This window comes from Fusarium flagelliforme, assembly GCF_020744385.1.
Source record: "Fusarium flagelliforme strain FIESC 12 MPI-CAGE-AA-0113 chromosome Unknown B0J16scaffold_6, whole genome shotgun sequence".
Taxonomy (NCBI): Eukaryota; Fungi; Ascomycota; class Sordariomycetes; order Hypocreales; family Nectriaceae; genus Fusarium; species Fusarium flagelliforme.
This window is the reverse complement of record NW_025763508.1, coordinates 498,117-512,626: the sequence shown is the minus strand read 5'-3', so window position 1 is coordinate 512,626 and position 14,510 is coordinate 498,117. Positions and strand designations below refer to the sequence as shown.

Here is a 14,510-nt window from a genome sequence, read left to right as displayed (position 1 = left end):
AGGTAAGCTAATCAGAAGCCTAATAGACGAAAGTATGTACTAAATTTCCTAAGGATTTACTAAGAAATCTAAATATTTATGATTGCATGACGATGGAGGGGCGGGACGTGCACAGCCGGGGCATCAAGGAGATTGGAAGCAGCCAGTTGGCAGTCACTAGATGTCCAGAGACGTACATTCCTGTAAACTGTTTTCCACTGGCAACACATCAATCAGTGGGCAAGACCTTCTTTTGAGCATTTCTCAGACAGTCACAGTTCCGATTTCCGTGCTTCAATGTACGCATATTTATTCATAAAAGCAAACTCCAATAGTAACCATATTTATACCCAGAATCATGTACGCCGCCCATCATTATTCGTTATCCTTTGTCCTACAATCCTCTATGCAAAGACTGATTCAAGGACCTTTTCAAAGTATGGAGATCGAGGTCGAGCAGGTGTGTTTTGGAACGACTTTGCTCGTACCGGCTCTCGGTATTGGTTTGCGTTGATGAAAGACCGGCTTGCAACGGTAGCGCCTCCGACGGTCAAGATGACAGGCAGGACCCTTAATTTGTTAGCATATGCATTTTATACTTGTGGAGGGTAGATGCTTACTTGGGGGCGATGTGGGAGGAAGCAGTAGCAGGAAGCATTTTGATAGTGTTTTGTTGTTGTTGAGGTGTAGTTGTACACTTGGCAATATCCCTTGTATTGTGGTGATTGATTGTGTAAATTGTGTTGGTTGTGAAGTTGTTGGTGAGACTGAGATACTGGGAGATGAACGAACATTATATAGAAATTCATAAAATGCAATTTGTCGTGGTTTGCCTCTTTGGGCATTCACATCACACGTTTTAACTGCCGGTGGTTCGATCATGATCGTTAGGTGTGCCGTGATAATGGCTGGGGCACCCTTGTCCGGGCATTTTCGGCACCCCAGTGGGAACAAGGGTTCTGAAAGTCTGGAGAATTAGCGTCAAAATTAATGACATGAATTGGGTAGCGTTCTGGGATGGATATGATCAAATGATTAAGAATATCCATCAGTCTCAAGCTATAAGTAATTAAAAACAGCTCTGGACAATATTGAATCAATCGTTCACAAATAACCGCAACAAACAACGTGATGATCAGCCACGGCGCCCACCGAAGCTGGCAGTCTTGTGACAAGCACGTCTACGTCAGACTCAACCCCAAACTCTCCAACGTAAACTTGCATCTCCGGAGCCCGGGATATTCTCGCCTCGTCCTTCCCCAGACCGGCGATGCATTTCCAGTCCATCTTACGAGTCTGTCTTTACTGCGACATCAAATCTTACAACTTCCCCGCGTTGACCATCTCATATCGCCTGATATTAGCAATCTTGGATGTTACAAAGGTGTTGCGATTGGCTGATCTCTGTGCCGTCGAACTCCACCGACTACTCCATCTGGCCAGTTTCCTAATCTGTTTCTTTACAAGTTCCATGCTGGCTTCACATGTCCGTGACGAAACTGTCGTTTTGAGTTGTTCTCGGTCTTATATCTAGACGAGATCTGGATACCGTGTTCCGAAACGTGGAAGTCGTATGATCGGACGGCAGTTGAGAACGATTTCTAATAAGCCGAAACGGATATCTTAAGATAAATACAATGCAGTGGGGTGGCCTTCACAGTAGCATACTCTCTCTGTTTATATACATATAACGAGGCCTACTACCAAAGATCATCAAGACTGTCCACTGAGCGTCTGAGAGACAAGATAATGCAGACCACAGTAGCACTTGGGCTACTTGATGTAGGCACTCTAAGCCCCAGAGGACAACTTGCATGGTGCTAACGATAGAGGTTTGTCATACCAATCGTATCCAAGGTTATCATTAGTAGACAGAGGCTCCAGTCTTGACTTGCATTGGAATTCCAGCAGCCTTCATACCCCAACACACTAGATCCACCAGGGCAAGATCGGATCCTGGGAGTGTTAGCATATCCTTCGTTCTGACTTGATTCAAAAACGAACCTGGGGCGGCAATCACTGAGACCCCGATTGGATATGGCTCTTCTCTTTTGGTCACAATAGACTCGTACGTGATCTGGCCCACTGGAGTGAAATGTCAGTGATAGATTGACGCATGACAGGGATAATAGGTGTATACGAACCGATTGCAGTGACTTCAGGCGCTTCAGTGATGGGTGATATGCTGAGCGAGTCATAGCCACTCAACGGAGAGAAGGGACTAATGGGAACAATCAGTGGCGGCCATGGTTCATGAGGAGCTTGGAATCCTTACTCTGGTACGCTATCCCTATAGTTAGGTTCCCCAACTCCAACTGGGAGTACCATGATAGTGAAGACGTTGTCACAGTTGGCCAACACCTTTTCTAGAAGCCATTTCTGGTAGGTCTCCGATCGCTTCCAATAATAGTCGCGCTCCTCAGTGGTGATGTCTTTCGAGATATCCCTGTATCAAGGCATCAGTGTCTCTCCGAGTAATGTGACTATGGTCCATTCCTTTACCATTGTCATTGCGTGTACCTGTTAATAAGAGGCGGTTTACCATGCTTGTCATAGTAGCCCTTTCTGAAGATTTCCGTCGCTGCGTAAGAGTCGTGATAATACGGATAAGACCCAACCTGGAGCTAGTTAGCAAGTGGTCCAGATGGGTGTGGCAGGTAGACGTACCAGTTTGAGGTATTCTTCGAGGTCGGCGTTGTCGTCACCATCTGGCAAGTCTTTTGCCCACTGATCGGCCAGCGAGATCTTTGTTCTTTTCACCTTCAAGGCTTTCTCTAGGCCATTGATGAACTTGTGTATGGCAGATGTTTGCGCTTCATTTGAGGTAGGAAGGTAATCCAACGGGTATAGAATTTTGAAAGACCGCTGAAATGGAACGTTAGTCTTGGTAAAGTCAAGGGTTCGAGGGGGGTTGATATACATAGCTGATATACGGACCCTGGAGCATTGAGAGATCGACGTACCACGCTCCTATAAAGTCGTAGAACTTGGTAATGTCTCTTCCGAAGAAGACAGGCATGTCGAATTTACTCGAGAGAGTCAATATAACACCATATGAAACGATTCGATCCGCTTACTCGAAGTGGCCGATAATGCCAGTATCATCGGTCCTGCGGGTTGTCGGACGGATGGAAAAGCAGCCGTTGTGATGCGCAGGCTTTCGGTCACCACCATTGGCTGAGACGTGTTAGCAAACAGAAAGCCTTGGTCGATCGCTGGTAACAAACTGTCGGATCCGAAAGAGTAGTCAAGCCATTCGTATGATGCTACACTTGCTGCACTCGCGTGGCTACTGCCAGAGGGCCCTTGGTGCCCATCGCCACGGGGGTTGAATGGAGCCGAGAACTCAACACACCCCAAAGGCTCTTCGGGCATGTCCATAGCTTGTAGTTTGACTTTTCCAACAATGATGGCGCCGGCATCAATCATCTTCTGCACACAGGCTGCATGTTTCTCTGCTGGTGGATAAAGATCCTCCCATGCTCGATTACATAGTGTGCTTTTGTGTCCTGCAACATCGATGTTGTCTTTGACAGCGATTCTAGCCCCTTCGAGGGGACGGTCCTTTGTTGGGTTGAAGTAGCAACGGGACGGAACGGCGACTCGGGCATCTATTCCACCCTGGGCATCTAGAATGGTCAGATCAGTGCAATTGAAGTTAGCCAACATGTCTAGCTATAGGGATGGCTGAGGGGAGGTCACTCATCTTCCGGCGGCGTCTGGCGATGGCTTGAACGTCTTCATGAAGCAGGCACTGGAGTCGCGATACACTCTCCATGGCTGCCAGGCTTTTCCGTGGAGAAAGACGTGTGGCCCTCGAACAACCTCTGAAAAGGGAGGACGTTGAACGTAATACCAATCCTGTATTTTCCAGGCGCGAAGCTCATTCAGTGCATCGGGCTCAAGTTCGCCATCTTCCGGCTTTGCCCCGTAGAAGACGACGTTGGCAAGAAAGGCTGGCTGAAATACATCATCCTGGTCAAGGATGGAACTTCGAAACTCTTGCAGAGCTGACTCGGAGATTATACTTTCGGTTCGGTCTCGAAGACTACGCAAAGCTCGGGTTCGCCATCTCCTGGGTCATCGAAGTCAAGGCTAGTCTCGTTTCACCAATGGTCAGTAAAGACACTTCTCTGGAAAGAAGATAACATAACAAACATACCTGGGGATTTCGGATCAACAGATAGTCAATCTTGCCCACTGTAATCGTCTTCTCCTCCCTTAGGCTCACTGTATTGCGGGTAGCCATAGTGAATGGGGGCTGCTGAATGCGAACCAAGTTGCTGCCAGTTCGCCTCTCGTCCGGGAAAGAAATGGAGAGGGGAGAAATATGGAAGCAAGCGAGGCTTCTAGATCAGGCAAGAATCAGGCAGCTGATAATGATGAATCGAAGTCACGTTGTGGAAGTGGGGATTTGTGATGGCATGGAATTATTGAGGCTCTTCAACTTGCACCTGCCTTGTCACTGCCTGGCCCCTTACCACCTGCCGGCTATCAACTAAGAGTAGTTACTTCCAATTTGCTAACCACTACAATTTAGAAGGCTTTCATCGCAGAGACTATACATGTTCAATGGAGCGCAGTTTTACTCTTCGTGTCGTGCTCGTGGGCGCTCTGGTAGGTGTTCTCGTTAACCTTTCAAACTATTATGGACTCCGAGTTGGCTTTGCAAGCCATATGTTGACCGTTTTGGGTCTGCTAGGGTTTGCCGGTTTCATTGTGTTCTCCAGATGGACATCATATCCCCTCTCAGCGGAAGAAAATGTCTTGATAATCAGCGTTGCTACTGCAACTAGAGCGATGCCAGTCACAGCCGGCCTCATCGGCATTATTCCTGCCCTCGAGTATCTGATCGGACCAACGGAGAATGGGCCTTTGACTCTCAACTGGCACGACCTTATTCTTTGGTCAATAGGGTTGTGCCTCTTTGGCCTAATATTCGCCTCTTGGGTGAGGCCATACTTTATTGATAGAGAAGACTTACCTTGGCCTGGTGCAAGAGTCACTGCGCAGTTGGTCAAATCATTACATCTTTTGCTGCCAGATGATATGGTGAGACCATCTGACACCGCATCAACGCTGATCCTCGAGGAGGAGGAGTCTGACCATGAACACCAAAACTCCACTCGGATGGAAGTTCAACCACTCTTAGGATCTACCCCATCAACCGAAGGAGAACCAGAAGTATAATCTCTCTTGAAGGGTGTTTTCACGGCTGGAGCATTGGTACGTCGGCTGCTGGTCTAGATTTGATTCATTATTGACATGATTCCAGACTATCCTCATGTCATTTTTACCGGTTCTCCATAACCTTCCACTATTCAGAATCGATGCAGCAAAAAGTTGTCTTTGGTCTATTGATCTCTCAGTCAGATGGGGTATTCTGTCTCCATGTGCCAAGAATAAGGGCTATGCTCCAGGTGATGTTGACGATTGGAAAAACGGACCCCGAGGCTGGATCATTTGGGTCAGTCTATCAGCTTTGCTTGCAGATGCCTTTGTGAAGCTCTCTTGGCTTCTTATCAGCCCGCTCTGGTATGCGTGGCTTGAAAGGTTCAGAAGCTCGAAGCCGTCAGTGAGCAACTTTGAACCTGTACCTCACCCTACTTCGGCATACGATACCTTCGCTTCAACCAGACAGACGACCGTATCCCTTGGAGGCCCACCACAGACCAAGTCTTTCGTGTCCACCACGCTTTTAAGCATCGGCTTCTTGGCATCCATAGCTGTGTGCCTAATCTCCATGGCCTGGACCTTCGGCAGCATTAACCCGTGGCATTACACTCTCTTATCGATTTTATTATCGATACCCATGGCGACCGTAGGGATCTGATATCTGGCTGAAACGGACTACAACCCCAAAAGTGCCCTAGGTGCGTTGGTCCCCAGGCAAGATTTATCCGCTAACACCATATTCAAGTGCCACAACTCGTCTTTGCCCATCTCACATCGCCATCAAACCCCAACGGAATAACAATCAACCTCATCGCTGCTACCACTGCACAAGCAGGGGCTGATCAAGTAGGTGATCTGCCATATGGCCTGAAAATCGGAAGCCTGGTCGGCGCACATCCAGAAGCCCAAACTTTGGGACAGGTAATCCGTTCATTGATAGGAGCCGTTATGTCATATGGCATTTAGAAATTCTACGCAGCACATAAACCAATACCTGGTCCTGTTTTCCGCATACCATCATCGTCTCTCGTTCTCAGCACGGCAAGATTATTGATGGACCAAGGACTCCCAACAGGAGCTGCCCCGTTCGATGTAGGAACAGCTATCGCTTTCGTAGTCTTAACCGACATCAATATGAAATACAATAATCAATGGTGGTATAAGTTTATCCCGAGTGGTGTGACCTTCGCTGTTGGTATTTTTCAAACAACAAACAGGTCCAGAGCTGTGCTAACAAAACATAGGAATTTACAATACACCTTCTTTCACGATTACACGAGTCCTGGGAGGCCTTGTCTACTGGGCATATACAAGAAGGAATGGCGGCAGGCAAAACAATATCTGACTCGTGGCGAGTGGGTTGGTGCTTGGAGAGTCGGTTGCCAGCCTGATGACTCTTACACTGTTGACTACATAACATTATCTGCCGTTCCAAGCACGGTGGCTGGGCTTATGGAAAAGGGCCGCGTGTTACGGAAGTGTTGGTCAGGCGCGCATGAGAGGCAACTTTGGCGGTTTCCTGGCAAGGTGAGGCTGAATTGGCGCGGCGTGGTAAGAGCGGTTACAAACGTAGCTGACTATTCCGGTCACACCAATCACACCTATTTACATCCATTACATATATACGATACTGACTGGCGGCTAGGGAGTTCGGAAGGTGCCAGCTACCACACCTACCATTCATTATCGAGTCCCATTCCCCTCTCTCCACGTTCACTTTTGATCCTTCGATTACTCCTGGACAATAATGACCAAAGTTCAATCCGATACTGAGCAACCACGCCATCAGATCTTTACACTGCAAGACGAGAAGGACAGAAACACCTTGCTGACAAGTTCTTTCAACAGAACGGGAGCGTGAAGTACGTCCGCCTCCAATGGCTCGATTATTCTGGAGTGCTTCGCACACGCACTATTACACTCGCCACAGCCAAAAAGGTGGCCTCGGGAAACTTGCGGTATTCCCTTGCTGAAAACTGCATGGTTATTCCGATTTCTACAGCACCTGCATGCTTTCCTGATGGAATCGAGGAGTGGACGCTGCTACCTGATTGGACTTCGGTGAGGCTGTGTGGTCATCGAGACAATCATGCCACAGTCCAATGCTTCCTAGTCCAGATGGGACTTGAAAATCGGTTTGCGAGATGTCCGAGACACTTCCTGTTTTGGGCTGTGGATAGAATGCTCATGGTGGCAGAAACAATTTGGGTCAGGTTCGAGATTGAATTTGTGTTACTCGACGAAAATCAAGATGCTACGCAGTCGACGGACCAGACCGTGAGATATTGCATGCCAGCTGGCTTGAGGACTGAGAATCTGGATATCATGGAAGAGATTGTCGATGCACTGGAATCATCTGGCATTGAAACACACCACTTCCATGTAGAAGGGCTTGACCAGTTCACAATTGCCCTTTCATCACGCCCGCTAATAGAGGCTGTCGATAATCTGATGGTGGCACAGGAGACAATCCGAACGATAACCCAATATCACGGTCTCATAGGGACACTGGCACCAAAGCCAATACTGAAGGGTCCAAAGAATGGTGTCCATGCTCGTATATCTTTTCCGCGAATAACGGATGAAATGGGATGTCACTTTTTAGCGGGTACCTTGGGTAAACTGCGTCCTCTCTGTGCATTCGGCTTGGCCAATTTCGACAGTTACGAGAGAGTCACCAGAGATTTTACCGACGCATGGGTCGGCTTGGGGACTGGAAATAAGGACTTGCCTGTCAGGAAGGTCTACCCAACCAGCTGGGAATTTCGAGCACTTGACGCTACCGCGAACACCTACATCTTTATGGCTGCACTACTTTGCTCATGTCTCTATGGTCTGGAAACCGATCTCCAGTTGAAGGCCGAGGACTACCAAATTTTGCCATCCGCTCCGCCATTCAAGAAGGTTAAACGGCAGTTAGAAAAGCAGGGGGCAACGGAGAGTATGCCGAGCGGCCTGGCTGAGAGTCTGGCCGCACTGAAAGAAGATGAGGACATCAAGGGGTGGGTTGGAAAGGAGTTGCTAACACAGTATTTGCGAGTTAAGGAAATGGAAGTGGAATATTTTGGGAAGATGACTGAAGAGGAAAGGAGACTGAAATTCACAAGTTATTTCTAAGGCAAAGAAGCTGAGGACTTTGCGCGGGCTTTGATCACTTCTGTTCTTGATTTTCAGGTAGCCAGCCAGAAATCCGATATACCTTTTTACGTCTATGATCTCTGGTGAAGCCTCAAGCAGTCTAATGCTTCCTATTCAAGTCAGATAATTCAATGCTCACGGAACATAACCGTCGGAATGGATACATAGAAATCCTGGATAGACACAAACGGTTTCCCGCAAAATATGTCGGCAGCAGCAGCAGGACTATATTTGCAAGAAACCTACCTGCATTGAAAGACCAGCGCAGAACAAGCACACTTGCTCCCAGGCAGATAAGTAGAGGAATAAAAAGAGTTCCTTGACTGACAATAGCTGAGAGTAGCAAAAATGACAAGACTGGGATTCGAACCCAGGCCCCTTTCGAGACTGCGAATCGTTACTAGTTCGTATAGAACCTGAACACAGCGCCTTAGACCGCTCGGCCATCTTGCCTTGTGCATAAAGTTTACCAAAGTCGTATAACACTCCCAGCTTGGACTGACGTTCGTCGAAGCTTGAGTGTTTTCAGCAGGATCCCATATTTTATGTCTGGAAGATATTTTTCTATTGTGTGAGGGTCTCCGTGGTACGTTAGCCTCGAAGCACTCCACGACAAGAGTCAAGGCGCTATGTTTGGTTTCATCCCTCGATGTCGGACTCAAGTACAAATAATTGACGGAACAATGTGATGAAACCATACAGCAGCATGTATATAAGTAACTACGATATAAATTACGCCCATTCTTCTATCAATATGGATTTTTCTTGATTATAGCTCTCACTTGAGACACATTACTTTGTCAATCGTTTATCGCAGGGTTGCTTGTCAGAGGTGTAGGGTGAGTTGTTCGGTGAAGAACAGCCGAATATCAGCCATGGTGAGCAACCCCACATTACTGGCCCGCCGCAAAGCCTTTAAATTTTGCGCGGATCGCGTTCCTTCTCTTTTTCTTTTCTTTTCTCTTTATGACCCTTCCATTCAAATAAATGTGAGTACCACCAACGCAAACGCATCCTTCAAGACCCATCGCTAATAATCACCTCGCAGATGATGAGAACCGCGTGCTTAATATGATGCAGTGCCTCCTCTCCAGACCCAGAAACCCTCTGCCTTTCGGGGCAGCTTAAGCGGTTTCTGGGCGAGGTGAGGTTGGTACCATGAAATGGGCGTTCGACACACCGACCTTGTTTATCATCGGACGCGTTGAAAAAAAGCTCTGACTTATGAAGAATGGAAAGGGATTCTTAGTTCGTGCCACTGGGGAAACCTGGTAGCAGAAATTGAACTGTACCCGAAAGGTAAGAAAGTTTGCGATGGGGAACTGGGGGAGCGAGTTTCAAGTGAGACTACGCTATCTTTATCTAGAAATGAATTGATCATTTTGTCTGCAACTATTGAACCCTGTGCAATTTGAGTGACGGTGATTACCTCTTGCCTAAATCTCGTATGGCCCGAGATGAAAGGACTTTTCGTGATACGTGAAGAACGAAAACGCCATGTCACAAGCATCCGAATGTGAACAAACAGCTGCAAACTCTTGTTCTGTACCTAGTAATGCTTCCGAATGTCTGCATGTCTAGACGCGAAGAGAAGAGAAAAAAGCTGCCAGTCCCCAGATTTTCTCATCTCTCGTGGATATCACCATCTCCTTCAGTGGAGCGTCTTGGCGCATCAAGTCCCTTTGAAATGAAAGAATCCATGGTGACGACATTCGTAGCGTCCCCTGGAATTTAGTGATAGTGCCCGCCAATATCGGAGTAGAGCACGGTTCCGGAGGACAAGAGTTTGGGGGATACCAGTGAAGAGGCCTCTGTAATCGTCCTTGGCAGAAGTACCTCCTTATCAACCATCTCCACCTTCTTGTCCTACAGCCCAACCCAACCTCCAAAGCCAGAGCCGTCCCTCCCAAAATCAACCAGAGTCAGGTCCAACCTGCCCGACCACACGCCCCTCCCCTTGTCCTACCACGCCCCAGAATCGTCCACGTCCCCCGGGCGCGGATACGGACGCACACTCGTTGTCTCTCTCGGTCAATCTCTCTTTCTTCTTCAAGTCCCTCTCTTTTGCGCTGGACTTGAAGCCACACGACACGACTCGACTCGACAAGACACGACACGGCGACATCTTCATTACAGTCATCTCTATCGCCGCATCGATTCCCGAAACCCCGGCATCACTCCACCGCATCATTATCCGTTACAGTCCCCCGTCACTCGCTGCAACGTCCGTCGTCCGAACTTCTGTCATTCGTACAGTAAGCTTGATATAGATCCATTGAGCTCCAACTGCAGACAACATGTCGAGCTCGTTCGAAAAGTCCGTCAAGGGCGCAACCAAGATCAAGGTACGTGTATCTCTTGGCGGCGCGCTTAATTCTTGAGGAGCTCAGCAACCATCATATGAGCACAATTATTTCTGCGGATTGTAGCTTCGCTTACAGCTTGGTGCTGACTCTTGACCGCTACAGAATGCTCCCCCAAAGACGAAATACATCGAGCATATTCTTGTCGCTACCCATTCCGGCGAAGCTGGTGTCGCCGAGGTCTTTCGCGCACTCACATACCGTCTCCGCGATTCGACATGGACTATCGTCTTCAAGAGTCTAATTACGGTGCACCTTATGATAAGAGAGGGTTCTCCTGATGTGACATTGGCCTTTCTCTCGACACACCGCAATGTACTGGCCATTAGCAGCTTTACAGATGGTGGGTTCAGTCATTAACAGCATACATGGATTCGGCGATTGACAAATTGGCAGCACAAATCCAAGGACGAAATATCCGACATTATGCTCAGTACTTAGCTGAACGAGCCCGCGCATACGAAAAGACAAAGACTGACTGGGTACGCGCTTCGGAGTCGAGACTTGAGAAGCTTTCAGTCGAGAAGGGCTTATTACGAGAGACGGAGATTGTGCAACACCAACTTGAAGCCTTGTTAAAATGCGACGTGAGTCAATAAATCCGCTGCCCGCGTCGGACCACTCTCGAACCCGACACTAATAAATTCCAGGTAATGGAGAGTGAGCCTGAAAACGAAATCACTATAACTGTTTTCCGACTGCTTGTCTTGGATCTTTTGGCGCTATTCCAAGTTCTTAACCAAGGGCTGATTAGTATTCTTGGTTGGTTCCCTTGCCCCTCCCCCTCTTGTCTCAGCCTGCCGCGATGGCTAACATTCCAATCAAGGTAACTTCTTCGAGATGTCAAAGGTGGATGCCGAGCGTGCCATGGCCATCTATCGGAAGTTCACGAAGCAGACTGATTACGTTGTTCAATATCTTAGCATAGCGCGACAGCACGAGCACCACACCAGAGTCGAGGTTCCTAAGCTGAAGCATGCTCCTGTTAACCTCGGACGTCAGCTGGAGGAGTACTTACATGATCCCGATTTCGAGGTTCACCGACGACAGTATCTGGCCGAGCAGGACGTCAAGAAGATTGGTGGTGGATCGAGCTCGAAGCAAGGAGGTCTCAGCAAGAAGAAGAGTAACGATTTCCCAGCGCCTGCATCGAACAACCCCTTTCCTCAAATGGGAGCCACCTCAACTGTCAACAACGCACCCGAATCCAAGCCCCAAGCCAACAAGGGTCCAGATCCGGATCTGATCGACTTCTTTGACTCTATCGAGCAAAACCAGACGCCCATGAACATGAACCCTCAACCTCAAACCCAACCTCAACCGCAGCCTTTCCAGCAACAGCCGACTGGCATGCAGTTTCAACAAAACGGCTTTGCCGCACAGCCTACTGGTTTTGCGTCTAACAGTCCGTTCCAGCAGCCGCAACAAACAGGCGGATTTATGCAACCACAGCCCCAAATTCAACTTCAACCAGACTTTACAGGAGCCGGATTTGGTGGTTTCACTCCTCAGCAACCAGGTTTTCAACAGAACTCACTTTCTCCAATTCCCCAAGATTCAATGGCCAACTTCACCAATGCCGTTCCTCAGCAACAGCCTGCTCAAACTGGATCGCCCCAGGGGCTTCAACCTATGCAGACAGGAAGCACCAACCCCTTCCGCCAATCCATGCTAATGGCCCAGCAAACAGGCCTACCATCATCTAACACAGGAAACCTTAACCGCCAATCTACAAACCCGTTCGCCCGATCATCACCACAGCAAAACACTTCTCCTTTCGCTCAAAACTCCAACTCGCCTTTCCAAGCACCCCCACCCCAGCAGCCACAGCAACAAGCAGCCCCTATGCAGGCAACACCGACCGGTACGAACCCCTTTGCTCGCAATGCCGCGATGCAACCGGTAGCCCAGGAATCACGACCACAAACAGCCGGTGCTTCACTTGCTCCTCAAGCCACTGGCACTACCAACCCCTTCCGACAGAGCGCTTTTGTCAACCATAACACCGGCCAGGGTTGGCAAGCGAACCAGCAAGCCGTCGGAGGTGGTTTCGATCAAATCCCAACTGTACCCGTATTCCCTCGACCAGCTCAGCAGGCGCCGTGGCAACAATAAACTAAGACGAGTTTCTCAACACTATCAACAACATTCTTCTAGCTTCTATCCACATATCCGCACAGCGGTTCTCAGCGCAACATCTGTTTCCATTTCTGGCTGTACATCCTCCCTTTCCACATAGTAAGCGAGGCGTTTTCAGGGGGATGAGATCGAAAAGAGTATTACAAAGCGAAAGGATGATTAAATAATGGGCATATTCAGGGGGGACATAGTTTCCCGACGAAGACTGTCATCGATCCTCTCCTGTAGTTATTTCTTTTGGAATAGTATGGTAGCAGTCATAAAATATTATTCATCATATTAAGTTCCTTCTATCGTGAGGGTGTCAGAAGAATTGGCCGCCGAGAACATAAGAGACGAAATGATTTAGTCATATTATGCCTGCTTAGACCAGAACTTAGGCCACTCTGTATTGGCATTCTAAATCTTAGAGGATAACTTCTCTAATGAGCCATAATCTTCGTTGCAATTTTCCCAAACTCCCCGTAACGCCATAGCTATGCCCTTAAACCAAGAAAAAAAACATCTAAAAACCATCATCAACGTCCATTCTGCCCCCTGTATCTCCCGTTACAGCTGCCTCCTTGGCACTCGCTGTAGAAACACTCTTCTCGACCTTCTCTTCATCCACAAACACACCCAATCCCGAGAAACATTCGAACAAAGCTCTTGTGAGAAACTCATCAGGGCTATATCCACCAGCCTTGAAAGCTTCCTTTGTTCGTGTAATCTCGACCCACTCGTTGGAATATGTCGCCAATTTCTCAGGCGCAAGGTCGACACGTTGCGGCATGACGCGCACACCGCCGTAGGGATCGTAGGGCTTGTTATCCACCACAGGACCCTTCTTCTCGCGCAATCCTCGGATCGAGAGACCACTTCCAGCGCCGGCAGCTCCAAAAGCGGCGTCGCGCTTGTTTTGGCCTCGTTTCTTGAGCATGATCTTATCCATCGCTTCGGTCGCACGGCCCATCTCGGCACTCTGTAGGGAATCGAGCATTTCTTCGCGGAAGCGCTTCGCGGAGGCTTTTTCGTCGAGTTCTTCTTGTCGTTCGAGTAGGCGTCGGCGGCGCGCTTCTTCTTCCTCTGCTGCGATGCGGCGTTGACGGGCATCGTCTGATTCACGCGCCAGGCGTCTATTGCGCTCGATGTCGGCTTTGTGCTTAGCTTCCCACTCGGACAATTTGGCCTCCGCCTTTCGCTTCTTTTCATCATTTCCGTAGACAAGATCGCTGGTCAAGTCCTCGACCATTTCAAGGTACTCATTGTAGTCGTCCAATGTCTCAAACTCCTCTTCGGTTCTGTTAAAGACAGCCGCGACTCGTCTTCTGATATCGACCTCTCGCTCGACAGCTAGATCCGCGAAGAACGCTGTCTTGAAGCCTCGCAGACGAAGTGTTTTGTGACAATTTGCGGTGGGACATTGGTTGGGGCCGTCTTTGAAGATGCGCTCGACGCAGGTTTTGCACATGGGGTGATAGCATTCCGGATTGATGCGAAACTCCATGTCGCGGTTAAAGTAGCGGGTTGTCTTACAGACGGGACATTGCTCCTGGCCGGGTGATGTCGGTTTGAGATCTGCACTGCGAAATGCAACGCCTGCGCGAGACATTTTGGCGGATTGCAAGCGTGCTGAAGGGAGAGAAAAAATGCTTTGTTGTGTTGGAAGATGAACGTTAATAATCAGTCGTGGTTATGTCAAATGCACGGCTGAAGCTACAGGGATAAGAGGCTTGA

At 48.6% G+C, this 14,510-nt stretch overlaps 4 protein-coding genes and 1 non-coding gene across 5 annotated transcripts; 2 read left to right on the top strand and 3 right to left on the bottom strand.

Annotated features, from left to right (window-relative positions):
* Nucleotides 1–1,843: 1,843 nt before the first annotated feature.
* B0J16DRAFT_322649 (amidase) lies at nucleotides 1,844–4,228 on the bottom strand (the record flags this gene model as incomplete). The annotated part of the gene is made up of 11 exons (XM_046125721.1): nucleotides 1,844–1,935; nucleotides 1,984–2,064; nucleotides 2,124–2,200; nucleotides 2,255–2,425; nucleotides 2,500–2,597; nucleotides 2,647–2,844; nucleotides 2,943–2,949; nucleotides 3,057–3,156; nucleotides 3,207–3,608; nucleotides 3,735–3,939; nucleotides 4,142–4,228. The coding sequence occupies 11 exons, from the start codon at nucleotides 4,226–4,228 to the stop codon at nucleotides 1,844–1,846; spliced, it is 1,518 nt and encodes a 505-aa protein (XP_045979737.1).
* Nucleotides 4,229–4,551: 323 nt separating this feature from the next.
* B0J16DRAFT_386985 (uncharacterized protein) lies at nucleotides 4,552–8,271 on the top strand (the record flags this gene model as incomplete). The annotated part of the gene is made up of 2 exons (XM_046131624.1): nucleotides 4,552–5,163; nucleotides 7,003–8,271. The coding sequence occupies 2 exons, from the start codon at nucleotides 4,552–4,554 to the stop codon at nucleotides 8,269–8,271; spliced, it is 1,881 nt and encodes a 626-aa protein (XP_045979736.1).
* A 370-nt stretch (nucleotides 8,272–8,641) lies between these two features.
* On the bottom strand, nucleotides 8,642–8,745 carry B0J16DRAFT_t231. Its single transcript has one exon. It is a non-coding gene; the product is annotated as a tRNA-Leu (tRNA).
* A 1,425-nt stretch (nucleotides 8,746–10,170) lies between these two features.
* B0J16DRAFT_290489 (ANTH domain-containing protein) lies at nucleotides 10,171–13,079 on the top strand. Its single transcript, XM_046124257.1, has 5 exons — nucleotides 10,171–10,637; nucleotides 10,761–10,998; nucleotides 11,052–11,242; nucleotides 11,306–11,417; nucleotides 11,482–13,079. The coding sequence occupies exons 1-5, from the start codon at nucleotides 10,590–10,592 to the stop codon at nucleotides 12,768–12,770; spliced, it is 1,878 nt and encodes a 625-aa protein (XP_045979735.1). The 5' UTR covers nucleotides 10,171–10,589; the 3' UTR covers nucleotides 12,771–13,079.
* B0J16DRAFT_346364 (CDK-activating kinase assembly factor MAT1-domain-containing protein) lies at nucleotides 13,078–14,433 on the bottom strand. The gene has a single exon (XM_046128441.1). The coding sequence runs from the start codon at nucleotides 14,383–14,385 to the stop codon at nucleotides 13,300–13,302; it is 1,086 nt and encodes a 361-aa protein (XP_045979734.1). The 5' UTR covers nucleotides 14,386–14,433; the 3' UTR covers nucleotides 13,078–13,299.
* Nucleotides 14,434–14,510: the final 77 nt, after the last annotated feature.